This window comes from Labrus bergylta, chromosome 1, assembly GCF_963930695.1.
Source record: "Labrus bergylta chromosome 1, fLabBer1.1, whole genome shotgun sequence".
Classification (NCBI taxonomy): domain Eukaryota; kingdom Metazoa; phylum Chordata; class Actinopteri; order Labriformes; family Labridae; genus Labrus; species Labrus bergylta.
Genome location: NC_089195.1, coordinates 28,873,254 through 28,901,240, shown reverse-complemented (window position 1 = coordinate 28,901,240; position 27,987 = coordinate 28,873,254). Strand labels below are relative to the sequence as shown.

The 27,987-nt window shown below is 42.4% G+C and overlaps 2 protein-coding genes across 3 annotated transcripts; both read right to left on the bottom strand.

Annotated features, from left to right (window-relative positions):
* Window positions 1-248: 248 nt before the first annotated feature.
* On the bottom strand, window positions 249-19,496 carry keap1b (kelch-like ECH-associated protein 1b). Of its 2 annotated transcripts, none has more exons than XM_020647671.3 (7): window positions 19,365-19,496; window positions 13,458-14,610; window positions 11,516-11,761; window positions 6,656-7,332; window positions 4,425-4,630; window positions 3,130-3,306; window positions 249-2,484 (listed from the first exon to the last, which is right to left on the bottom strand). In XM_020647671.3, the coding sequence occupies exons 2-7, from the start codon at window positions 13,761-13,763 to the stop codon at window positions 2,225-2,227; spliced, it is 1,872 nt and encodes a 623-aa protein (XP_020503327.1). In that variant the 5' UTR covers window positions 13,764-14,610; window positions 19,365-19,496; the 3' UTR covers window positions 249-2,224. The 2 variants fall into 2 exon arrangements, with proteins under 2 accessions (XP_020503327.1, XP_020503328.1); XM_020647672.3 differs by having other exon boundaries at window positions 19,304-19,438.
* A 2,428-nt stretch (window positions 19,497-21,924) lies between these two features.
* s1pr5b (sphingosine-1-phosphate receptor 5b) lies at window positions 21,925-26,393 on the bottom strand. Its single transcript, XM_020647679.3, has 2 exons — window positions 26,244-26,393; window positions 21,925-24,797 (listed from the first exon to the last, which is right to left on the bottom strand). Exon 2 carries the CDS (start codon window positions 24,529-24,531, stop codon window positions 23,257-23,259), a length of 1,275 nt encoding a protein of 424 aa, XP_020503335.2. The 5' UTR covers window positions 24,532-24,797; window positions 26,244-26,393; the 3' UTR covers window positions 21,925-23,256.
* Window positions 26,394-27,987: the final 1,594 nt, after the last annotated feature.

Sequence of the window (27,987 nt, the reverse complement as noted above, 5' to 3'; positions counted from 1 at the left end):
AATTAAGAAATTGAAATATGCCTAGGCATACTGACATCTACAGATTAAGTTGTAAACACAGACCTGTTCATTTTAACACGATGATAATCCACGCTGCAGTAAGAGAGTGAGGTTTGTTCAGTATGACTGAGCTACAGCTCCATCTAGTGGCAGAGAGGCTTTACTAAAGAAGACATAGCCATGAGATTATGGGCTGTAATTATTATAAAAAACTCTACAGATCGGATTTAAACAAAACATTACATGACTTCATCAGCAAAATAAACATATATTTTACTTTATGATGTATTATTGTACAGGGTATTTTTGCTGGAAAAAAAAATGTACAAAGCAGATCTTAAATATTCTAAATTTCATTCCGACTACTGATGGACAAGAAAAAAAACAGTCCCTTTCAAAGTGAAACATTTTTTTTTTGTTTTGTTTTTTACAAACATCCAAAATGAGCATTAACAAGCATTCCTACTTAGTCACAATGCATGCTAGTTGTTCAAAAAACACACAACACCAGAGTCCAATTCAATACAAAGCTGATGTCAGTTCAGGGAAACGAGAAAACAAACAAAAAAAAAAAGGATCCGAAAAAATAAATAAAAAAGTGAGCTCTGAAATTCTGTACAAGACTTCTTAGAATATCAATGTACAAAAACATCACTTAAAAACCATTGTAGCTTAAATTGCTGTTACAAATACACTTCTTTAAGCGAGTTCGTTGTCATTAGCTTACAATATATCTGAACACTAATGCACAAACATGGTCACTTCTGTTTCTGAGGTCTGGAGGAAGAGAGTCAGCTGTAGGTAGGGGGCTGCAGGTTGTGTGAGTGATGAGTGTTTTTGTCAAACACATTCAGTGAGGTTATTTAAATGCTACAGTATTCCCTTAACTCTAAACACGGTCGAAACCCGTTTAACATCCACTTGGCACCCCAACAAAGCAACGACACAAGACCAGACTTCCTGTTCGCTTCATAAGAGCCAACACTCAATATCTGGCCAACACCTTTACCAAAAATAAAAACATTTCCATGAACCTACCAGTGGATATTAGTAAAGGACACATTTGTTACTTTCAGGTCCTGATTCTCCTGTACCAACACTTGGACTTTGAGCCTCATGCAAAAGAACAATTTGTACTGTGTGGATAGATTTTTATCTCAACTTGATGTAGGAGTGAATTCAAATGTTGCCAAGAGCAAAAGAGAACGTTGTGAAAGCAACTTGGTTGAATAAGGAAGTGGCCTTTAACAGGGATTACTGCGGCTCTGAATTTCCAAATAATGCAACCTGCTCGTGAACAGGTGGCACTCGAACTTCAAAAACACATCTGTGAAGTTGGTAAGTTTGATCAATCTGACTTTTATAAAGAAGCTTCCACTGAATGTTCTTGCATGAGGCCCATCGTCATCCTGAAGCTTCAACGCGTGGCTCTCTGGGTTTCCAAGTGTCCCCCCCCCCCCACACACTGTCTGTCTGTGCCGCTCCTTCAGAGCCCCTCAGGTCAATATACTGCTGACGGTAATGCCCACGGGCATTGTAATGGCACTTTGAAATCTACGGCCTATGCTGACAACCGTAATTGATCGATTTTTCCTCCCCGCAGATTTTTACTTCTACATGTGTTTGCTCTGCAAGTAAAACGAGCCCTTGATGACTCTTAGAGCCAGTAAATGGCCCCACCCCTTTTTTAAAATTTATTCTGCAGCCCTTTCCTCCCATGGCTCTAACCTGGGAGATGATGCTCCAACTGTGGACGTCAACCTCACAGACTGAGGTCTTTCAAATTTGGCCGAACACCACTTACTAGATCCAAATGAACTGATTCATGTCTTGAAAACTTTGCTTTAGATTCTGGTGTCACATGGGATGTACAAGGACCTTAAATGTGGATATTTAAATTTATTTTTGTCTTGACATTACAATCCACACGGCATCTTTCAAATAAAGTGTTTCTGATTTTTTGGAAATTTGCTTTAACTGTGAACCCTTGAATCACTGAGGCAATCACGAGTGGTCACCTCTGTCTCTAATCATAATGTGAGGGTCTTTAATTTGAATTTGGAAGAACAGAGTGGCGTTCTGATTGCTCATTTGTTCATTTCGTGTGTGTGTGTGTGTGTGTGTGTGTGTGTGTGTGTGTGTGTGTGTGTGTGTGTGTGTGTGTGTGTGTGTGTGTGTGTGTGTGTGTGTGTGTGTGTGTGTGTGTGTGTGTATATGATGAGCCTCATGAGCTGAAGGACCCGCTGTGCCGCTGACTGTGGTGCGAGCTGAAGCTGGAGTTTAAGGACTGATAGGCTGGTGAGGCGGCTCCGTTTTCCCTTTCAGAACTCTGACACGGCGGCAGTTCTTTCTGGCACGGCTCCATGGTAACGGCTACGCCCACGCCGCTTCGCCCTGAAGTCATGTGAGTGACCTCAGACCAGGTGTCGTTCTCTGGGTCGTAGCACTCCACGCTGTCCAGGAACGTGGTGCCATCATAACCTCCTGCAAACACAACATTTTGTCCGATTAGTATATTAGAATAAAAGAGGATGACACCCATTAAACACTGAACTCTTGTGACATTGTGGCTCTCATGATGGACTACAAAAAAAATAGCAAAACAACATTCATTATCTTCTTTATACCCGGTAATCAAAAACCGCATTAACACTTTTTGCTTGCATTACCCACAATGCAACTAGATGGTAGTGCTGAACGGATCCCAGTTCATAATGCATTTAATCCACGAAACAATGTATCATCACTGTGTAATACAAAATAGCTTCATCTTTTCAGAGTAGCAGCGAGAACTCCCATGATTCGCCGCCAGCCTCAGCGTCATGTTTTGTTATTGTTTTGATCGAGAGCCCCCTGGAATTTACACGATGTGCATTTAAATGATGCAGCTTCCTACATGACAGCCTGCAGTACTCTTTTTTCATTTAAAGTGCTTTTTAAAAATCAGAGCTTTGCTTCATCAGAATGCTTTTATTATTAGAAAAGTGACTTATATTTATAAGTCTGTACTACCATACAACATAATGAACTAAATGGAGTATGTGTCTAAATGTAAATGTGTTATTATACATGACTTCAGCTTGCTGCTGTAACTCTTAATAGTCAGTTTTCAGCCGTCCTACCACTCACCCAGCACATAAATGCGTCCATGTAGTGCAGTGACTCCCAGAGCACTGCGTCTGTGCCTCATGGAGGCAGCAGAGCTCCACGTATCCGTCTCCACATCATAGCGCTCCACTGTGTTCAGCTGGTTGGTCCCGTCGTATCCGCCCATCACAAAGATGTGGTTTCCCAGTGAGCAGACGCCTACACGAGATCAAACATGAGTTTATACAAGTCTTAGATTACTTTAATGTGAGCTGGAGCAGAACATCCTGAAAGCACATAAACAAGCATTGAGTGACTGAATGGTGCAGTAACCAGTCATGTTATACTCTAGATCAGGGGTTCTCAACTGGTGGGTCGGGACCCAAAAGTGGGTCTTGGAGCTGTTTTCAGTAGGTCGTGAAGATGTGCTTGGAAGAACAAATAAACTGTGGCAAAAAGTCTGTGAAGTGCTTTTTTAACAAGATTGTTTCTTTGTTTTATCACACTTTGTACCATCTGAGGTCCAAACTGAACATTTTTCCCTTCAATAAATCTGGTTGATTGACAAATATCAGGTTGCCATTTTTCATGAAGGAGTTGGTGGTGGATCCTGCGGTTCGACCAGACACTCAACAGAATAATTAAAGATGAATTGTTAACTGTTTTAATAGCTTTGTTAGGCTGCTGTTGAGGCAAAAACTGTGTTTTAGTAGAATTATATCAATCATTGACATTTAAAAACTGTCAAAATATCATTTGTACTGAGTTTAATGAATCATTAATCGATAGGATTTACATTTTGCTTAAGAAATAAGAGTCTGTTCAGATGATTTAAATGACTTATTGAACCACTTTGTGGTGTTCCACAGGGCACAACATGAGATGAGATTCTAGACATTAATGTTTCAGTTATAGAGAAAGAGTCTTAACCATTTAAATCCTGCATTTCATCTCATTGATTAAATTAGAGGGACAGTTAAAGCAGCTGTAAAAGGTCTGCCTCGTCTGGAGGGATACACTGATACATGAGATGAACATCAGTATCAGCCACAATCGACCCGGTTCACAGCCAATCAGCAAATAACGTGGAACTGTTGCCAGTAGTTGATGTTTACCTGTTGTCTTGCATCAATTTAATGAATGCATGCTAATACACCTAACTGCTGGCTTAGAGAAGTTTTTTTTTTATATCGGGCAGAAGAATTTAAATGAATCTAATCACAGCTCATTTGGAAAACTGACACCAAGAATGACAAAGAAGTAATGAAGAAAACATTGGTATCAGAACATTGGTATCAGAACCGACAATCGGCAAAGTTGTTTTTTTATACCCTTACCTGCTCCAGAGCGCACGGTGTTCATGGGGGCCATGGTCTTCCATTCGTCCCTCTCTGGGTTGTAACACTCACAGGAGCTGAGCCGGTTGGCGCCGTCGAAACCCCCGACAGCATAAAGCAGCCGGTTGATGACAGCCACTCCCACACCGATACGGCGTGTCAACATAGGAGCTACCAAGTGCCACTGGTCCTTTTCTGGATCATACCTGCAGAGAACAGAATAATGAAGGTTTGATTATTTTCTATTTTTAGGATCTATTTCACTTTTTTATTGCTCATTTGAAGAAAATCAAAACTAAAGTTTCAAGGTTTTGATGAGAAGGTGTCAATGATGAGCAGTCCCCACTATCATCAATTTCATCCCTCTCTGTGCAGACAACCAAGTTATAAGAAGGAGTAAATAACACAACTCCGTTATAGCATCCCATCCACTAACATGTCTAAAGCCTGTCTCAGACTGCAGGATAATCGAGTTGATTCATCCTTCTAAACAACTGCAAGGTCCTCGCCGACTCGGAACCGATCGTCTGCCCAGATTATCTCGTAGTGTGAGCTGAATAAAGATCCAATCTTAACGTCCCCGATCTGTTCAGAGATTGTTGGGGACGCCCCGATTTATTTAAAACATGTTTTATGTTGAGAATTTAAAATCTTTTTTTTTTAAGATTTATTTTTTGGCTTTTTGTGCTTTTATTGTAGAGATAGGACAGTGGATAGAGTCATAAATCAGAGAGAGAGAGAGATGATAATGACATGCGGGAAAGGAGCCACAGGTCAGATTCAAAGCCGGGCCGCCCGCTCGAGGGACTACAGCCTTCATACACGGGGCGCGCACTCTATTTTTCAAACCTTGACCGATTACATCGTGAAAGGATCTGGCAGAAGTCGTGTGTGTGTGACTACAATAACCACGAGAGAAACGAGGGAGGACGGTAATAAGTGGACAGCAGTGTCGACTGGCACCACACAGGTGCGCTGGACAACAGTAATGCATTTGACCGTTACAACCTTACCTCCAGCTCACACTGAAGAATTTACAATCCATGTTGTCCACGTCACCCAAAACTTGTTTATCAATTTTTTTAAAGTTTTGTCCTCTCTGCACAAAACATTTTAATCGCAGATCCAACAATCCATCGTTTAAGTGAGGTCAGGTGAGGTGGCGCGTACCTCCGTCTGGCACGATAATCTTTATGAAATCCTGTAGTTTGTACTGTGCTAAGATGTTCATATCTTGTAGTGTGTAGCACGTGTTGAGATTATGGAGAAGAATATCTGTTAGGATTCTCCCTAAAGTGTGTGAAGCTACCCGAATTAAAAAGCAGGAAGGATCTTAAAACTCCCACAGTGTGCGCCAGGCTTAAGAGATCCTGTTACTGGGAATTTAACTGTTGTTATTTTGGTCACATTTCTAACATCTGCATCCTGTGACAGTGCGACACTGAAAAGTCACATCTCTGCTCATGAGTCATTACATCAGTATTCAGGCCGGTTAGGTATGGTTAATATTTGTCAGAGCTTCTGTCTGCGTCACCATAGGACCAAAGTCAGAGTGAGGGTAAATCTTCAACCTTAAATCCTGATAATTTACATAATATACTGTAGTTCAGAAGACCGGTCAGGTTAAAGATTGAGCCAGGACCCCTCGTTTAGGTGGGTTTGACACGCGCCTTCACAGCAGGACAAATACATGTACATGTAGAAACTAATAAAACATTTTCCACCTGATGAGTAAGGTAGGTTGTGATACTAGAGCCACAGAGAACAATCATCACTTGATTTACTGCGTTGACACCGAAAATTAAATCTTCCGTGTTGAAGCTTTTCTGCGTGCCAAAAATATATTACAGGAAGTGGAACAAAACCTTTTAGTTTCCAGGAAGTTACCTGATTCCTGCTCTTGGGTTATTCATTGACTAAATAAAGTAAGCAGACCAGCCTGTATATAAATATTCTCAGGACACAGAGCACACTCTGCCAAAGCTCAGAAACACAGACGTATTGACAGTCAAATAAATCTCAATTCATTCAGATTTAAAACAACCCGACATAAATCAAAGCAAACCTGCATCGCTTTTAGAGTAGGACTTCCTGTTGCTTGTTAAGGAAATTATCTGGAGTGAATCAGGCTGCAGTAACTCGCTATTCATTTGTCAGCACAATGGATTGGCTTGAGTCTCTTCAGGGAAATTGTTTAAGATTAAATGAAAACTGAAACTCCCTCTGCTCACCTTTCAACACTGTTGTGATGAATGCATCCATGTGAGCCGCCAACGGCATATATCATGCCGTCGATGACACCCACTCCGATTCGGTTCCTGGGAACGCTCATGGGCGCACATGGCAGCCAGCAGTTGTTCATGGGGTTGTAGCAGTCCAATGCGTTTGAGTCCATGTTGCCATCAGGCGCGTTGTTTCTTCCTCCGACGGCGTAGAAAAGCCCGCTGATCACACTGGCTGCCAGGCCGCTGCGGGGAACCTGCAGGTCAGCCAGCCTCAGCCAGGCTCCTGTGCAGGGGTTGTACGCCTCCAGGTAGCTGAGAGATTGGCGGAAATAACCCCCCGCTGTGTAGATGAGCTGTGGCACCTTGGGTGTTCGGCAGGAAATGACTTTGGTGGGTTTGTGGAGGGTGAGGTCCTGGAAGATCTGGGCCAGGTAGTCTTTACACTGGGGGTCCCAGTCCAGAGACTGGAGCTGGGCCTGCAGGAAGTTGGGTGTGAGGGAATGGCAGCGGACAGCCTGTAGTAAGGCCTGGACGTACGGTCGCCGGTTCTCCCGGTCGTAGCGCACCCAGGCCACGCATGCCTGGAAGACCTCGGACTCACAGCGTACGTTGAGCTCGTCGCGGCTGATCAGAGTGACCAGCTGGCAGTGGGACAAGTTGAAGAACTCCTCCTGGGTCGCCACCTACAGAGAAGGAGCACGGAGGAAACAACTTTTTAAAATCCATGTGCCTAGAGTGGATCAATCAGTAAAAATACAAAATGTATATTTGTATATATTGCATACAAATGTAAAAAAGACTAAAAAAATATACAAAAAATGAGCCAAATGGGGCGCTGATGGCCTAGCGGTAAGGTCGTGCTCCATCTATGGAGGCTACAGTCCTACAAGCAGGCGGCCCGGGTTCAAGTCAGACCTGTGGCTCTCTTTCCCGCATGTCATTTCTACTCTCCTGATTTCCTTCTCTATCAACTGTCCTATCAAGTAGAGGCAAAAAAAAAAAAAAAAAAAAAAAAAAACAAGAGCCAAATGAGTGATTGAAAACCGCAGGTTTGGATTCAAGAGTGTGACTTAAAAAATGAGGGGTTGCTATGAACACATAGCAGCCACTGCCATCAGGGTGTGAATGCGTAGGTGTGACATGTGGTGTTAAAGTGCTTTAAGTAGACAGAAGACCAAAGAACGCTACAAGCTCAAGTCCCTTTACCATGAAGAACTTGTCCACAATCTAAAATTCCTTAAACCCAAAGTGACACTTTTAACATTCATACTGTACACTTCATACTTTCTGCAGCACGTAAGCTGGAACCAGAATTTCCTTTTAATATTAATATCGTTCATATTGTATTTTTTTTTTCCATGTTATAAACATTGAGTGATATCTAAAGTGATATCTCAAAGTAGATCCCATCAGGCACGGAGCCTATGGCTCATTGCAGAGGGGGCGGGGACCAATAGTGGGCCCTTAAACTGTCTATAGGCTATATCGCACATGCTGTAGCCTATATAGTAATATAGTATAGCATTTATGGTATAATATCGGCTGTATGGAGATACAAGACGGGGCGAGACCAAGAGAAATGCTGCTGCAGATTACAAAGGGTGTTATTACAGTGACAGGGACTTATCAGTGAGTGATGCTGATATTTAAGCAGAACAAGTGCTGATATGTCTGTGCGCATATTCCACCGATTAAACAAGTAAAGCAGACTTTATTAGCCGGACGGGAAACCAAAGATAGAAGGCAACTACAGTTTAACATTCAGTGAAGTTGGACGCTCATCCAGCCATACAGCCACACAGACAATAAAACCCACATTATCAACCCACACACGACAACAAACTTTGTAAACAGTGTGACAGCAACGGCCTGCCGTTCATACAGTACGATAACCAAGCAGACACGGCGGTCTACAACACACGCACCCACAAACAAAAGAACAGCATCTAAGTGGAATCTCAAATAATAATGAAACAATTTACCAATTAAGTTTTCATCAGCACTGTTGCTTTCCTGCAGCTAGCTGGGTGCTCCTCCTAACATGTTTATTTGCTGTTTACGTTAGTGGAGCTAGCAACGGGAGGAGACTCACCAGGTTGAGTTGTTGAGGGTTGAGTTGTCAATGAGAAAACATTTTTTATTTAGTTTTTTACACTTTTAATGTTACGAAAAACAGCGAGGTAAACAGAAATAAAGCAGACAGACGATTAGGTTTTTAAAACTCCAGACAGCAGCAGGGGGCCCAGCAAAGGGGGTGCTAAGAGAATCAATGACATTACAAACAGGCCACAGCACCCCGCTGGTGCTGTTTGCTGCCGAAGTTGAAAACCCCCTTGGCAGTGGAGGAGGGCCCCTCTCTGCTCTACAAAATACATTGTGTGTCTTGATTGCAGCAAAAGAAAAGAGAGACTCAGACCTAGTCAAACTAACTTTATTAGAAAATTTAACTAAATAACAAAATGCATGTTAAATTTGGCTCAAAGTGGGCCCCTTGAGACAACAGTGGGCCCGGGGCGGCCGCACCTTCTGCCCCCACACTCGCTCCGCTACTGGATGCCATGCATACAGGTTCTTAATCTTATTCATTCTTAACAAAACTATCTGTACTATACAATAACATCTGTTCTATCTGTAACACTTGAAAAGACAGAGACAATAGTATTTATTATATTCAGTTCCCCAGAAGCCCAGAATCAGGCTGGAGGAAACACATTTTAGACCGTTGTTCTTCATATTGTTCCAGAGTTACTTTTGATCAATAAGTGAATAATTAACTAAACACTTCAGCGCCATGACAACAGCTGTGATATCTTTTTGATCAAAAAGTAACCATACCGTCATTAAAGAGTAACCGAAGCAAGTTTAACAACGCAGAGTCAAGTAAATAAAAAGTCTGTGCGTCACTGTGAACATTAAACACTGAGATTATTCATGAGACAGCACAGAGACAACGCTTCAGACTTTAACACACTGAACAATAAGAACATCTGACTTTGTGCCTCCAGAGTCTCATTTCATTTTTAGCTTAAATCATGGAGGCTTGTTTGGTAAATTCACAAACACAAAATGTTCCTTTTAAATTCCTTTTAAGTAGAAAACTACAAAATGTCTGAAGGGCTTCAAGTAAACAGACGACTCGTGACTTTCACTACATTTGGAAATAACTGAGCAGCTGATGGGTGACACATCTGTGACTCCCTGAGATGACGAATCTGTCGGTTTGTTATCGATCAGTTCATCAGGGATGATCACGATCATTAAGGAGCACCGTTTCACTCCTTTTTGAGCCTCTACTGCTGTTCTCTTCTTCAGTGAGGAGAAGCTCAGAGCTCAGGTAAACTCTCATCATGACTCATGACTGGCATTCATCAGTCATCACAGAAATGCCTGTTGTGAGCAGGCCTGAAGCGGAAAAAAGTAAACCAGCAGAAACCACAAAGGAACAAGTGAAACATTGTTTTTACTCACAGCGTGCCGTGACACACGTTCAACACAACTCCCCCGTTACAACAATGACTTAATGCTGACTTCTAATAGAAGAGTTTGGATTATTTCTTAAGTTATGATCAGTGAAGATACATTCATTTAAACCTTTGGGGTGAGCTGCATGTGTGAACGCATACAGACAAAATTTACAACCCAACTTTTTTCCTGCCAGCCCGAATAAAATATCTCTGTCATGTCGCGTGAGCTTATGTGTGAACGCAGCAGGAAAGAATCAGAAGATTTGACTAAGTGCGTGTGGGCGGGGGTGATGGTGAGCAGGCACGTGCATGAAGCAGCCTCACACTGTTTCCTGCTCGCTAGTATGATCTTTTAAACTCGCTCGCTGATACTGTGAATATGTCCAATTACACTTAACACTGATATAAAGGCAAAACACTCTGAGTAAAGAGTCGGACTCCGTCTCCCTCTCTCCCGTCCAGACAGAGAAAAGTTCATAATGTGACGGACATATGTTAGTAAGATACCCAGGAAGATTTCAGGAGCAGGCTCTCCGACACCTTCTTGACATTTTCAGGAGTGTTTGTGTGGAAACTAAACGACTGACAAACGATTGCATTTTTTTTATTCGCAATTAATCAAAAAAAATTCAAAAGTTTATTGAGATTAATCACATTATTAATCGCTTGTTTGAAATTCCTTTATTTCGCATTAAAATAAAAAATTGTCAAGCTTTTATTTTGAATTTTTGTATTGTGATAACCCGAGTACTTTATTTGCTGTTTTAACTCAACCCTTCTTTTATTTTGAAATAAAGTTAGGACCTCCTAGTAGATGGAAGGTTACGACATTAACTAAAAAAAAGAAACGTGTTAACTGAATGAAAAACGGCTCAAAGGAACGGTAACAAAGTGAAATGTGTGATGTCATCAGGTGGTTATCACCTGAAGTTTTTAAAGTGAAATGAGGCGCAGTGTCATTCTATTCCATCACTATGACTACAGGGACAAAAAAGCATGCAATTACTCGTGATTAAAATATTTTTTGCTGCTCAAACTTTCATAATGAGTGTTTACAGTCTTCAGGTGAATTAATGGTTGTTATTTTTGAACAAGATGTGAGGTGTCCCCGCGTCATGTCTCACAGCTAGAACAGCCGCTAAAGGGTTTCATAAATATTCACAGAAAACTCAACAGCTTCTGAGTAACGATAACACAGCACTTAGAGCCGGCATCTAGCCAAGCTCCATCTCCTGCTTGGGACTTTTTAAAACCGATTATTGGGAGAGTATGGCCTAAAATTTGAGATAGACTTATCGCTCTATCTCTGCAGACCTCACATCTGTTTCTCTGCCATCACACATCAATGAAAAAAAAAAAAAAACACCAAACCAAACAAGATCCATCAACAATGCTTCCTCACCTGGCTGAAGTTCATGTAGATGTACTCGCGGGCCTTCTGGTGCAGCTCTGTGCAACCGATCTGCTCAGCGAAGTTGGCGATGCCGATGGCGTTGCTGGGGTCGAGCTGCGTGACGAGGAAATCGCAGCAGGCCTTGACCACGCTGTCTATCTGGTACATGACGGCGCCGTTCATCACGTGAATCACACACTTCTCTCCCACAGAAATGCTGGCCGTGTAGGCGAACTCTATCAGTCGGTCCATGACCTGAGTGACGCGAGGTGAGGGAGGCGGGGACGAAGAGAAAAGAACACATCAGAAGAAAGTTTAAGGAAGAGAAAAGAAGAACAATATTCAGTCATTTAATCTGCGGCTAACTATTGTTGCTTTTTGAAATTCAGTGCTACAAAAATCTCTTGTATTAACTTTAACATGAGAGCCCGACCGATTAATGGGCCAGTGGATAATATCGGCCGATATTCGCACATAAAGTGACTATCGGTATCGGCTACTTTTATCGCAGAAATGCGCCGATATCACTCGATTTATTCACCAGTCAAAAAGCATTTCGATTGAGTTTCATTGAATTACTCCAGCAGTTCTCTTTCTGGCTATCACCAGCAGAGGGCGCTATATGGAATACAACAAGCATCATCACTCTGCAGAAGAGTGTCAAGCAGTGATGTACATGAGCAGTTACTTTCCAGTAGAATAACCATCCTGTCTACGTTATATATCTTTTCCACAAGTGTTTGATAACCAAATTTAAAGGCACCAATGCAATAAATGTGTTGCAATAAATCTATTTTTACAGATCCAATATGGATCCAAGAAAGATATCGGCTGATATATCGGTTTCAGATTTTTTATTCCTCCCCAATATCGATATTGGTATCGGCCCCAAAAATCCCACATCGGTCGGGCCTTACTTCACGTCATATGTTAACCCGACACTCATGTTTCAACGCTATTGTTTGTCTTTTGATTGTGAAAACATTTTTACACAGTCACAGTAAAAAAAGTCTGCACCCCGCTCATATGCATGAGCACATAGCGGAGCTGTCTCCTGTCAGGCTGCTCGTGGAAGAGTCAAACATACAGCAAGATTACACAACATTTCCCAGGTCTATGTCAAAGGTGGTTTCATTGAGCAGTCGTGACCAGAGCAGAAAGCTTGGGAGAAAAAGACCCCCCCCCCCCCCCCAAAAAAAAAAAACTCCCAAAAGAAGGCTAGTGTAGTGTCCCAATGTGTCCCCGTTTCCCGCGTCCATGTGCTCCTTAGAAGCCACATGTTGTTGAAACACGACGAGGTGTTTAATAAGAGCCACGCCGTGTTTATTAGGCAGCACTTGCCATTCAAACAGTATGACTGTGACACATTTAATAAGCGGCAAGTGGCATTTATTAGTCGCCTGTAGGTGTTACATAATGATCTCTGCTGCCCTGTTGTTTCCTCAGTCTATTACAGATTAAGAAGTAGAGCCTCCTCTTCTTGCTCTGATCTTCACTTCTGTTGGTTAACCCAGCTTCAATTTTCTTATTTCTCTATTTTCTTATTACATTTATTCTCATTGACTTCTATAATATCGTTTTCATCCTAACTTCCTCGGGATGACATCAGAAAATATTTTGTATCTGTAATGATAATCCAAGGCATTAAATCACTCGTCTAATGGTGACAGAAAACCACGCCATCTTTCGTCGGTACTTAAGGGGACGAAGGCGCCCGATGCCGCCTGCAACACCCCAGCCGTGGAAGAAAAGGAGCGAGCGGGAAACCTCGCTCCGATTGATGGCGACCCTCAGACGGGCTGGCTGAAGAACCAGAAAAGTTCCACCAGTTTCGCTTTTTGTTCGTCGTTTATTTTTTCTGTAATATATTTAAAAACCCTGTGACCGTAATCATGGCGTCTCCAATGTAAGGACACATTCAAACACCTTGACAGACAACATCTTGACTCACCCTGGGATGTATCCCCTCGATGGGCACCAGCTCCATACCGCACTCCTTCAGGCCGTTGGTGAACATGGCCCTGAAGACCGGGGACGAGGAGGCCAGCACCACCTTGTGAGCCACGAAGTCCACCGCCTCCAGGTCTTTGTAGCGCACACGCAGCGTGACGTCGCACAGCTGCCGCTCCAGACGCAGCTCGTTCATGATGGCGAACGCGGCCGCCGTGTGACTCTCTAACGTGTAGCTGAAGACACGGTGGCCGTTGCGCGTGGACGGAGTCACCAGCGCTTTGCATTCTGTCAGGCACTCTGTCATTTCCTTCCTGTACTCCTCCTTCTCTCTCTCCTCCTCAAGAACAGCGGGCAGTGGTACGGGGCATCCTTGCACCAGACGCAGGCATGGGTGAAAGTTAGAGAAGAGGTTTTTGCGTGCGTGTGTGGTTTGAGTTAACCTTTATGAGGATTCCCTCGCTCCGTTCAGTGCTTTTGTCCAGCCATGTTGCTCATTATGGCATCGCTAGAGAAACTCTCCTTGAGCAGGCAGTTTTGGCAGGTTCCACGTTGTCATTTTGTAGTTCCAACATAATGAAAACGCCTGTTTTTCCAAAGTCTGCCGTTGTCAAAGGATTAACATGGTAGAAAAAGGTTTAAGAAAAAGAGAACAACACTTAAAGTAGTATTTTTAAGACGTTAGTGTCGTCAACAGAAGTGTGTTTTTCTGACAAAGTAGCAGTCTCTTTTCTAGGCAATCATCTTTGAGGAGTTTTTTTTTTTTTTTTAAATTGCAGAAAAGTTCTAAATGAAGCAGCTCATCAGAAAACACATTTGACGATGAGCCTGAACGCTTGCCAGATTCATCAGTGTTGTTTTCTAGAGGGCTACACTTCTGCTGAGTGCAGCAGAGTTCGATTCTATTGGTGAGGCAGTGAAAAAAAAAAAAAAAAGATGGTTGTATCTAAAAGGAAGAAAAAAGAAAAACAAAACAGGGTCAAGTGCCACAAGTGTCATAAGTGTAACATGGAGCTCTGAGGAATGGAGAGGGGCGGGGGTGGGGGGGGGGAGGGGGTGTTGCTTTCCTCGGAGACGCCTTCCTCAAGGTTGCCCAGTTCAGGAATTTGTTTGCACCGCTGTGTTTACTAGGAAGCTCTTGGGTCAGCTGACAACTGGAGAAAAAAAGAGAGAGAGAGACAGAGAGAGAGAGAGTTAGAGCGAGACAGTGGTCACATACTTAAAGCTAAGTTTGTCAAATTTCTCCATACTACAATACTTTTCAATAACATCTATATATAATGACTATTTTAATGATTAACTGTGATTAAAAGTATCAAAACTTTTTAACAAAATGCAGCTCTTCAGTCATGTTTTAACCCAAAGCTGCAATGAGAGAGCGAGAGCAGAGCAGGTCCAATCAAATTCACAGGTCAACAAATACTGACGTTTCTCAAGTTCATTTTAAATCTCAGAAAGTTGAAAAAAGAGCAGAGGAGTTGGCCCCACCTAAATTGCACAAATATATTGGCAACGGTCAAATGTTTGTGTAATTAAGAAAGTGTGCAGGATATTGTGTGAGTTTGAGGGTAAATCAAAACAAAGACATGACCCAATCTTGTGTGTCTAGGACTTTCTGTTCGCTTGATATTGCAACAGGTGTCAATACTGTTTGAATAGTACGAGTATCAAAGTTTAAAATTCTCTACTTCAAACATGTCATGACGTACAGGTCCCGAATCCTGCAGCCGCTGGCACATGCTTTGTCGCGCGCCCAGCTCTCTTTAGACTTACACAACAAAAGCTTATCTACGTGATGATACGCCGTGTTCTCGCCGTCACCATGCCCTCCACACCCAGAGCGCACGCTTCCTGGTGCAGGTCATCGGGTCAAGGCTTTCCAATTCTCATAATGAGTGAGTGACGTTGCTACTTTGAGTTACAGGTGTCCCTCTCTAACACATGAAATGAAACTTAACAAACAAGACAGGATTTATGTGCACAGTGGAAAAAAGAAAAGAAGATATGACTAATAATGGACAAATGAGTAATGTGTCGATTGAATCAAGTGAGTAAGGAATGTGGCTGTGACGATACCAGAGTTTTAAACTTTGATACTATTCTAGTAAAACCCAAATCAAATTGAAGCGTTTTCAGATACCATGGCAACAACAATACAAGTTGGAGGCACCCACTATGGAAAATGTTGTTTTTAATTAGCATTAAAAAAATCAAAAAATTAGGTAAACTACCTCACACTGTAATTTGCACAAAAACTTTTCACATTTGTGCAATTAAGACGGCGCTATCTGTCTCATGCTGGTGTTTACATATATGACATCAAATCTGAAGTCTGAAGTTTTCAGATTTTCGACAGCATCGATTATTAAAATAGCGACGATTGTATCATTTTACAAAACACGCGGTATCGCACATATCAAACATTTACAACGACTTCAGTGTTTGTTTTGAAGGATGATGGCGTAACTGAAATCAATCTTGAACTTGGCTGAGGGTTTTTTTTTTTTTTGACTCCGTCCTCTGACCAGTCCAGAAGAAGGCTGCAGCAGAGGGAACTGTTTGTGCAGCAAAACTTCTAGCACACACTCACAATTTAAAGAAAATGCAGGAAGAAAAAAAACTCCCACTTGAGGAATTCCCCTGCAGTCGCTGACGAAACAAGCGGAAAATGGCTATGATGATGGACCTGATAACACATACTTGCTGTGTTGTTTTAAAGGATTGACATGGACGCTGTTAAATACAACATAACGACTCATTTTGGTCGTCTTTGTTTACAGATGAAGAGCTGCTTGCGAGTGACATACAGTACAAAGAGCAGTCAGTAGGAGCTAGTTGTCCATCTGCGGTTCTTCAGTCTGGAAGAGTTACTCAGCAACACTTCACAGAGTTATATAACACAGCACCCATAGGCTGTGTGCACGTAGCCTGTGCATAGGCTGGAGGCGAGATAAGAGGTGAGATAAGAGGACGCAGCACACATGGCAGGTTATATGACCTTACTGTTCCACGTGTTGGAAGTAAGTGACCTCATTTTTAATCAGTGATTTAAAACAAACGAATTCTTTATTACGTCTGAGTGTCGTTTTAGCAACAGATGGCGGCACGTCAATGGTTACCAGTGAACTCCTCATGAAAGCAGTCAGCCAGCAGTTAATCCCGCTGTAATATGAAACACAGTCAATTTCTGTTTACTGCTGTGCTTTTCTCTCACCACGTTTCTCGGTAGAATAGTTTCACAGGAGAACATATTGCTCAATCGGGAGAGGCAGGACAGAAAAGCTGCTCGCTGACAAACAGGCTCCTTGACTCGTGTGTGCAGCTGCCGCTCGGCTCGGGTCATTCACGTTTCAAGTAGACACAGAAACAGCTTCAGGTATGACAGGGAGGAGGGATTCACTTAGACACTTAAGCAGGAGTTCCCCCGTTTGAATGCAAAGTTGAACAAACAAGCCTTTTAGCAGATGCTCGTTTTTAAAATTACCCAAAAGATATAAGAGGAAAAAAGTAATTTGGCCGACAGAAAGTGAATCGTTTTATTAAGTTTGAGCAAAATCTCCAAATGTTGCTTCTTAAATACTGATGCCCTGCTTCTCTCTGTATTGTACAATAATAAAGCTTCTTTCTTTGGATCGGGCTTGAAGGATATGACTGTCAGCAAGGTGGAGGGACACTTTTGTGGTCAGTGGCATGTTGTGTAAATGCAAAAAGTCAAATATTTCACCAAAACCCAAAACAGTAAGATACGTCCAATAACACGAAGCACATTGTCGGCCATCCTGGATTTCCGCTGCACATGTATTATGTCATGTCTTGCCCTTAGAACGTCCTGCCCCCGGGGTTAAACTGAAGAGGAAAACTACATCTGCGAGGGCGACTCGGGAAGATTTTAGCGGCGGGCTGTCCTGAGATTTCCAAGACTTTTTTTTTGGGAGTGCATGTGTGAAAACAGCTTGAGTAACTTATTTGTTAATCAAGCTTGCACGCGGCTTGTAATACGCAATTGCGAAATGATGGGGCAAAGTCATTGCACCAATGACCCGCCGACCAAGACCAAGATAGCGACAGAGGTACGAGCCCGGAAATATGTCACGTCAGAGCTGCTGCTGCGGCGGCGAGCAGCCCCTGTGTGTGTGTGTGTGTGTGCACGCCTGAGTTCTGGAGCTCGCGGCGTGGGTTTTCGACGCCCTGCCTCTAGCGATCCTTTTGGAGTTCCACAGTGACGTCACAGAGGCAATGTGGAAGTGCAAGGGCGTAACGGCGGCGCTGATCTTCTCCATTATCCAAACATATTTCCAAATAGAATATTTACTATTTACACCACGGGGTCGAGGTCAATCACATTTCCTTGCCCCCCCCTCGAAGCCTTCACACTACTTTAACCGTGCCACAGCCACCAAGTTGATACCAATCTCCGTACTCTGAGGTCAGCTGGCGGATATCTGGTCTGTATATCCAGGGCTGCATCTGACAGCTCCAATGTTTGCATGCAGAGTATGGATGTGCTCCACACGTTTAGTCTGCGACAACAATTCAAACGCAATTCATTGAGCAGTCCAAATTGAGATGTTCCTTCTCTTGGAAGTGTAGCTATATGTCGATGCATCACATCTGGCTCCAATGTGTTAATAACCCAAATCAGCCAATCAACATCTGCATCTGCAACTGAAAAACAACTTTCACTTGTCGAGGCGTCTACAGATTGTTTTCTCCATCAATCGAAAAAATATCGCAATTTTGTTAAATCGACATGAACCTCTTTAAATGTATTTCTGGTGGTCTAAAACTAACTTTACAAATTGAGAAAGCAACAAATTCTCGCAACTGTGGAGCTGGAAATGAAGAAGACAATATCTGGGATTTGTACTTGAAACATGATGATTACACAAGGACGAGGCAAAGCTCATTTCCTTTCGTTGAAATAAATTGCATATCAGTGCTTTTAACATCCTGTAATTTAAAGCAGAGAAAGAAACTGCAGACAATCCTTCAAACAACTCAGCAGAGTAACTGCATGTAGAGCTAACTTCTGAATGGTGTTACCGACAGTTATATGACGAAGCAAACAAGCATCCTCTCCCGCACAGTGCTGAGTGAGGATACAAAGTGAAGTACTCCTCTGCAGGACCTTCAAAGACCCCTGATGGACCCCCTGCACCTCAGCTTGAGAACCGCGGGGTCAGCACTGCAGTAGTTGGCTGCACATCAACAGTAGTAAATTTTAACTTTTCAAACACGAAGAGTAAAATGTGAACAAACAAAATAGTGGAGTTGAACTCACTCCATGGCATTTTTTTTTTTTGGCACGCATCTCTCCTCAGTGAGTCATCCTGAACTCTTCACCGAGCAAACAGTGGAACTGGCTGTACCAAAACATGACCCAGAAGTGAAGCCAGTCCTTACATAAACCCAGATGGAATTAGATTTCCGCGCCATCTCCTCAACATTAACAGCTTTCACAGACACACACACACACACACACACACACACACAAAGCACTGTTTCCACTTCGGCTGCAATCACTTATGTTCATCATGTCTGCGCTTGTTTTGCTCAACAATTATCCTTGCATGCTCCACAACATTAGTGAAGCAGATGATAATGCTGTGTTTGGTTTCGCGAGAGTTTTCCCCGATGGAGTGTACGCATGAAAAAAAAAAAACATCCGGAGGAAAGGATAATAACAAGTTAAAACGTTTCGGAAACAGAGCTGACAGCAAAATAGTCTCCTAATAATAGACAGTAGCGTAACCACTGCGAGCCGAACCGAGCTACACAAACGGCAACAAAGCGCTACATAAACACACTCCTGCAGAAAGCCTGCAGCTCGCTCTTTCATCTACTCACATCGTAGTTGTTCCTTAAAGATTCATCAGAGCGTAGAAAATCTGCAATAAAAGACACTCACGTAGTCTAGTTCAATTCCTCCATCTCGCTGTGCCGAGCTGTGCGCCACATAGGAAGGAGGAGGAGAGGTGTGGGGAGGAGGGGGGAAAGCTGTAACTCACCGTGACTAAGCATTGTACCGGCCTCTTATCGCTTTCACAATAAAAGCCCCGCTCAACAGCCACGAGCCCGCCTCCGTTGACGCTGAGTGGCGGCGAAAGACGGATTCACCGGGCATGCTTTTATTGTGAAGGGGGGTCCTCGGAGTGTAGGAAAGCAATTGTTGGCGGGGTGCCAAAAACTGTAGCGCTAACGTCAATCAAATCTGATACTGAGGATGGAAACGCCACAAACATGCTAATCATGTCATATGTGTCCACTCCACTTTTTTTTGTTTTTTTGTTTACGAGTTGAAGTTGCCAGGCAAGCCTCTAGGGTACGTAAATGCAAAATGTATGATGACAAATGCAAAGTAAACACTCAGTTACTCCAGCCGGACTAATTAATCCCTCTTGGGGCAATTAGTTTGGAGCAGAAAACATAAATAAAGACACGGTGACGTACAGACACCATATTATACAATATATCTAAAATATAGATTAGGACTTGAAAGGAGATAACATTGGGATGTTCGAATATACAATATGTTTTATAAAATTGATTAAATGCTTTTGTGTAATGAATGACACAGTGCTCAAGAAACACGTCACCCCAAATCCTACAAAAAAAAAAAATGGCTCCACTTTGGTTTGCTTTGCTCGTCTTGCTTGTCAAATCTCTCCCCCCGCCCCTCCTAAAAAAAATAAAAAGTATTTTTTAATTGTGAATAGCTTCTTTATTACATTGAGTACAGTAAGCCTTCTGTCGCAGCTCGAGAGGAAAATGCTTGCTCCAGAAAGATGTTGACACACAAGGTTTTTTGGAAAATACGTTTTAGGTCACAGCACACTTTACTAGGCCTTCTAGGAAACAGACACAAGGTGGCGCCAGATGCAAACTATTAGACGGTTGCACTGGCGGCACAAACTCTTTCCCCTCGTTTTGTTACTGACTCAAAATGCATGTCATGAGTTTGAGTCATGCAGAAATAGGCCCTACTTCCTTTAATTCTATGAATATATTCCAATGAAATTAAGTTTTGTTGAACCCTATAGCCAAATTTCACATCTGAGTCAAATATTAACTCTACAGAAATGACATCTTGGCTGCCTGAGGGTCAACGAGATGTCTGATGAAGCACAAACAGTCATGAAAAATCAGATATGACAAGCGTTGAATCAGCACCAAACACTAATTCCCTGACTGAGCAGTGACTCTGTCCTCGCTCCATGCTGTTCCAGTCAGAAGAATTGGGTGGGGTTAGCCTCGGGGCAGAAAAACGAACACTCCTAGACAAGTTTAATTATCTGCCAGCTCCACACACTGCTATACAATCACTTTTATAAATTATTATCATGATGTACATCCCACTACTTTGCCTTTGTTCTGCTGTAGCACAGAGCCACGTGAACATCTGTGTTTACAAGCCTAACTGTCCTTTCTGGGCATGACAGATGACCTCTACGACCTCTACCTGTCTACTTTGTCTTAAAAAAAAAACAGCAGCAGGAAGGAAGCAGAGGGCCAGGACATTTCCTTGATCTTATGACCTGTGAGTGCTGGTGTACTTTTGGATGCATCCAACATCTGGAGAAACACCTGCTTCCATACAAATCATATCAAAGGTATACCCCTGTGTCATGTGGTTTCTTTAACTGAGGATATGTTTATGTCTTTGGGTCACTGAGGGTCAAAGCAAAACTGAAACAAGTATATAGTGTGACACATTTCCTATTTGTATCTATCGTACTTCAGTTTCCAAGAAGCTAACTCGTGTGTTGCTGCGTTGTGCATCAACTTCCTCTGAAAGGTGTAAAAAGTTTTAGCCTATGTCCCTAAATAGAATCTCATAAGTACTTTACTTTTTCACTTCCTGGTAATACTCCAGCAATTGAGGTTTCATGCTAGCCAGTGTTAGTTTATATGAATCATACTGAAAAGCAATATTTCCACAGTGTATAAGCCAAAATACCAAATTAAAGTCACACGTTATTCCTGTGCCAGATATTGGCACTACAATGTCTTTTTCATTCCTAGTCCAAGATGATGTAGGAAAATATACACACTTTTGTTGAATTAGCAGCCTGTTCATGCTCTCTGCAGAGGGTACAGCTCAGCATTGAAGCCAGATGTCTGTGTATTTTTCTGTTTCAGCGATGACAGGTGTGGACAGCAGGTCCGCGCGAGGTGAGGGTCCGTCTCACCCACATGGTTTGATCCAATAGGAGAGAATGAAAAAGTTCATGTTTAAATAAAAGGTTCATTGTGTGGTGCTGGAACCGTCTTGAGACATGCAGAAGTCTGTATCTAGGCCAATGGCATTACCAGATGTGAGACAAGGGGGCTGACTTCCTGTGGTGTTTCTTCCAGAGCTGTAGTATTTCTCGTGCAACCGCGACTAGAAACCCACCCAGGCACGCTTATATAAAAGCACATATATAACAATATGCACACATTGAAAATAAACTGAGAAAACGCCTGTGAATCATTTAGGAATCATTTATTTCTTTTATGAAAAGAAATGAAACGTTTTTTGTTTTTTTTTACAAATCCATTGTTACAAAAAGTTATAATTTATAATACAGATGATACAAAAATCCTTCAGACATACAAGAAGATAAGACAAAAAATACACAGAATTTTTCAACAGTTAGAAGACTGCTCTGAAAAAGTGAAATATTGTGTGAGCCTGATGGATTGTGATGGTAAGCACTGTGATGAATCTGAATTGTTAAAGTGCAGGCACATTCACGTCCTTTACAGGCCTCATGTCAGCTGGGAAATGATAAATGGTAAGATGTTCGACTTGTGGTGTTGAAATATCAAATTTTAAAGTCCTAATGCGTTGGGCTTATACTTGCAATTGTGATGTAATTGCAGTTAATTTGAATTTGAACCACCAGGCTTTTCACAATAAAATGGAACTCTTAAGTCACAACTGTCAGGTCATCAATTTATATAATGACTTGTTGTTGTGCTGCTGCTGTGGCATTTATCTTGCAGATGCCAGCCTGATAATTAAAAAAAAAAAAAACACACACCTGCACTGACATTTTTTCAGTCTGCATCAGATGGTCTCATGATCAGTCATTTCTAAACAGCGGGTGCATTTAAGATTTCGCTCTGCCTCCCACATCTATACCACAGAATTCTTGTCTGAGCGCTGTTTTTTTTTAGAAACAGTTCCTCTCTTTCATGTGTGTCTCCCTGCATCACACATTCATATATGTGCAGGGCTGCTCTACACCGTTTAATTCAAACAAATCCACCACACCGGGGAATTTTCGAACCAGCGAAATCCAAATGTGTGCAGATGCACCGATTACACTTTAAAATGTGTTTGTGCTGTATTTAAGGTACTTCAACATGAAACTGCAATATGAGCAGAGGCAACCACACATTTTCCATCTTTGAGTGTATACATTTTTTATGCCAGTTATCTTTGAATTTACAGAAGTCTCTTCTAGGCCTTAAAAACTAAATGCAGAGCAACGATAAAATAAAAGTTCCGGGATGCTGCTGGTTGTGATATTTCAGTGCAAATTACTTCAAAGAGTCATCCCCAAAGTCTTTGAAAAGTCAGTCGCTTGTTCACATTTGAGTGGCATCCTTTGGTTTTGTGGTAATGTCAAAACTTTCACACGGTTTTGTTGCTGTAGCTGCATCACTCCTGACCTTTCCAGGTGAGGCCTCCGTTACATTTCATACACCTTCTGTTTCTGGCTACACTCCACATTTGAGATCACCGAACAGCCTGCTGCTACATGTCCTCTGATCAGTGGGAAACCCATTTATGCACTTATTGACTCAGTCAGTCAAAGTCCTTGTGACTTGAAGAGTTTGGGGTAAAGGGACTTTATTGGAGAAGGGGTGGTGACATTGTTCCCTGAAGAAATGGTCGTCTCCAGGCCCCCCTCTAATTTCTGTGATGCCACCTCGGTTTTGCTGAAACTGCACTCCAGGAACGGCATCCCGATTTTCTTCACCTGTCCATCACTGGTCATCAAACATGGCTGACAGAGCAGCCTGAGGATGGCTCTCCTCATGTCCTTGCTGGTCAGAGTATAGATGATGGGGTTGAGGAGAGAGTTGACCATGGCTACTCCCAGAAAGTAATCTGCCTTGAAGAGAAGGTAACAACCGTGGGTGGGGCAGAAAAAATCCAGGAGGAGGAGGAAGAAGAGGGGCAGCCAACAGGCGATGAAGACGCCCAGCACGATGGTGACGGTCTTGAGGAGGGCGAAGTATTTCTGCGACTTCCTCGCCAAGCCTTTCCTCATGCTGCCGGAGAGGCCGAGCCGCTGGCGCTGCGTGTTTGTGCGGACGATGCGAAACACTCTGGCGTACAGGATCACGATCGCAAGCAGCACGGCGATAAAGACGGAGACGCAGAACAGGATGTAGCTCTTGGAGTAGAGCGGGAGGACGGTCGAACACTGGTCCAGTCTGTGGATGCAGTTCCACCCCAAAATTGGGAGGACACCAAGAAATCCTGACACCGCCCAACTCGCACCAATCAGTGCCCACATTCGCCCGCGCTTTGCCCCATGGTATGGCCTCATGGTCACCATAGTAACATGCCGTTCAATTGCAATGGCCAGCAGACTTATTATAGAGGCAGCCAGAGTGATGAAGACCCCTCCCTCCCTGAGGAACCATAACAATGGCGTCAATTTCAGAGTGTTAGGTCCTGACATGATGATGTTGGCCATGTATGTAATCCCGGCCAGCAGGTCAGACAGAGTCAGGTTTCCCAGCAGGTAGTACATGGGCAGGTGGAACTTTTTGTTCTTCCAGATGGCTATGAGAACCACGGCGTTCTCCAGGACGATGAGGAGACACACCACCAGGAAGGCGTAGCCCTCAGGCTTGAGCCCTTCGCGGTAGCGGTCTTTCTGCAGCTTGCCCGTGTAGTTGTAATGCTCCACAATGACAGAGTTGTTCTGGTACTCCCAGAAGAACTGCAGGTAGCCATGAGAGGAGGGAGAGGAGGGAGAGGAGGGAGAGGAGGGAGAGGACGGAGAGGAGGAAGTGGGGAAGACCGGTGACAGGGAGGGAGTCCATGCATAAGCAGAAGTTGAAGTCTCCATGCTTGATGTTGCTCTTCCTCTATTCTGCCTGCACTCAGCAGCTATAAAGTCATTCTTGCTGACATGCCGCTGGCAGAGGGAGCTGTGAAGAATTGGTCCAAGAAGAAAAAAATGCACAAAAAAATATGTGAGCTCCTTCTGGAAATAGAGAAATCACATGGAGTTGAAACTGTGTAATCCAACAGACTCCATAGGTGTTCACTTTTTTAACCAGAAGGTGGGGATGTTGAGCTCGGTTTTTCCTGGTTTAGAGGGTCCAGATGCAGCTGCAGAAAGACGTAAAAAAAGCATGAACAATAATGGACAGAAAGGATGCAAAATCACTAGAAGCTGAAACTTTAAAAGATCTTGAAAGAAATCATTCTGAATGTTAATCAAGTAAGAGACAATCTGCTCATTTTGAAAGTGTAAGTCCAAGATAAATTACATCTGAGTATTTGATATTACACCCCATCAAAAATGCAAAATTCTTGATTCCCCATAGGCAGAGAGTAGACTGGTGGTGTAAACATTGTAACTGAAAAGCTCTTTACCTGACATACAGTAAAGTACTGTTTCACTGCTATGTGAGTTTAATAAATACATTTCTGTGACATTCAGCTGTAAAATGACATTAAACTTAAACCACAGTAATGACCTCACGCCGCCACTAAAACAGATGCAAGTTATTATTGCATGTTTATAGAATATGATACCAAACACAGCAAAGACAGAGAGATCACATTAACGTCAAACAAACATTTAGTCTGCACAGTCGTGTTTACAGCACACGTCAGTCATTATGAGCTTGTTAGACAAGAACAATCACAACACATGCACTTCATTTGACACACATGCAGCTGTTTTACACAGAGTAGATGAGGTGTTTTTTGTGAAGCGCGCCCCTGCTCGTGTGAACACACTCACACAGCATGGCCAAAGTTTTAGTAGAAACCCACTGAGGCCTGCGGTTCAAGTATTTGAGCTTGAACTGAGATTGAGAGAAGAGAAATGACGGGGTGCTTAGGGTCGCATTCCTCTGAGTTTCTGTCGTGTGAGGGAACGTTTTTCTCGCTTCTTGGGTCATATGTTAACATTTACCCAGTGATGTAAAGACTTTCATCATTTCAAACACTCAACCTGTTGCCAAGAGTATGGAAAAAAAGAAATAAACATGTCGCCTGTCCAATTTGTCCACGAACAGCTGATTAGAGTCTCTCATTTGTAAAGTAGGTCACTTTGCCTTGGATGCATCAGAATGAAGATTATGAATGAACGGCCGTCTTTTAGTGTCAGTTATTTATCATGAAATATGATCAAAGATGTGTGTTATAATAACAAAAGTACACATTCGTGTTCAGGAGAATGGCAGGATGTTTCCTGTACATTATATGACTTCTTTAAAACAAAAAATACAAGGATAGCATTTTTTTTTAAATCTTACATTTAATCCTCCTCATTTGTTTTAAATACGACAGCTTCAGCAGTCCCCCCCCCCCAAGACTTAAGTTGGTTATAAAGCAATTGATAAGTTTAACATTTCAGCAAAGATTCAATTTAATCACAAATATCTGAGGATCCTAAAATGGTATTGATTATGTTCCTTTTTCTGTCCTGTAGAAACACAACACAAATGCAACCATATGAAAATAATCTGAAACAAATCCCCTCACAATAATGATATTATCTATCTCAAATTTGCGTCAGACACAGGTAATAACCCGGAGATGTACCTTGAAATTGTTGTTGTGGCGTTGCCCTTATCCCGCTCTTCATCTGCTTCTCAGTGAAGGGAATCCAAACATGAGCGACCAGTGAGTCACAGTCAAACTGACACAGCCGAGGGAGTGAAGTCAGACTGAAACAAGCAGCAGCTGAAAGGGGGCATGGTCTTAACCCAAAACTCCCTCTCCCTCTCCCATTCACATTCTCTCTCTCTCTCTCTCTCTCTCTTACATGCATTAACATGGACGTGTGTGTGCATGCAAACACAGGTATAAAGATTCTCTTGATGGCGCAAACATCCCAAAAGGCTTCCATTGATTCCCTTCAAAACTGTCAGTGGCTTTATCAGCTGATAAAAGAGCCACACACACAGATGCAGCACACAGTGAGATTTCCTTACAGATTAAATTTTCACATTCTGTCAACAATCTACTGGCCAACACAGATGGGTCATATCAACTGATTAGTCCTGATGTCATCATAAAGAATCTTCTCCTGAGTGTGCAATGAAAACATTATTACATCAGGTGGAAAGACGCTGGTTTGTGTGTGCTGCCTCTTTCCCAAATAGTCCTAAAATGAAGGTTTAGGTTTTTTTATACAGAAAAGATCACAGATGTTGCGCTTTAAAACTGCAAACAGGATGTAAACAACAGAAAGTGCACAGAGAATCATATAATATTAAAGAAATTGCTGCTAATTTTTCAGTTTTTCTGAATAAAGATCATTTTCACGCCTGCGAAAAGGTTAAAAAAAAAAAAAAAAAGGCACTGAAACATTTCCATTTAGCTGGGAGAACCAGTTTTGAAAAGACACGGCCCAGTAGGATTTCCTTAAACTCCAACTGAAATGTGAACATGAAGCTTTTGTGTTCCTCTGTTTCTAAGAATTTAGATGTAATACTGCCACTATTACTTTTTGAACTTCCTCTTCTGATGTTACCACAGAAGTGCAGATAATATCATGGTCTGCTGTAGTAAATGTGTTCGTATCCCAGTTCCCAGAGCCAGTCGGTGAGAGAGCAGCAGGCTTTGACATGCTCCAGCAGCTCACCTGCAAAGCTCCCCTGCAGGCTGCAGAGGCTTTAGTGAGGCAGATATGAGGGGGGAAAATACCTCAAATCATTTCCTTTTTTTGTATGTTTCAAAGACAGTTCTTAGGATGATGGTATTTCATTTTGAAGACTGAACTGAAAATGATATTGAACATACTGGAACAAAAACTCACTTTCCCCCTGAACACCTCTGCAATAGATGAAACTCTGCGTGAGCAGTAACTTTGATACCTTTTCTCAATACCACATGCTCGAAAACATTTGAGAAATTCCAAAGCTTTAGATCTTCATTCATATTTTTAATCCAATAGTCACCAGGAGCGGAAGAGATACAGCAACGTCTAAGTTGCACAAATACATTGGCAACGTCTTGGTACAGAAACAATGCCAATGTCTTTATGCAATTTAGACAGTGGGCATGAATTTGCACGCCTTATTTGGTAATCAAAACACAAAATTACACAAAGTTGGGTACCCTGAACTTGTATTGTTGTTGCCGCAGTATCCACACAGGTTTATATCATCTTTTTCTATCGTATAAAACTTTAAAATTCTGGTGACAACCCCGGCATTTTCTCCACTAGTCTTGCAAGAACCTCTCCTGACCTGAAGTGTGCTGACAGTTGGAAATCCTGCTCTTCATCCGGCAGCTCCTTTTTTTTCTAACATTTCAGTACTGTATCTGACTATTCAAACAG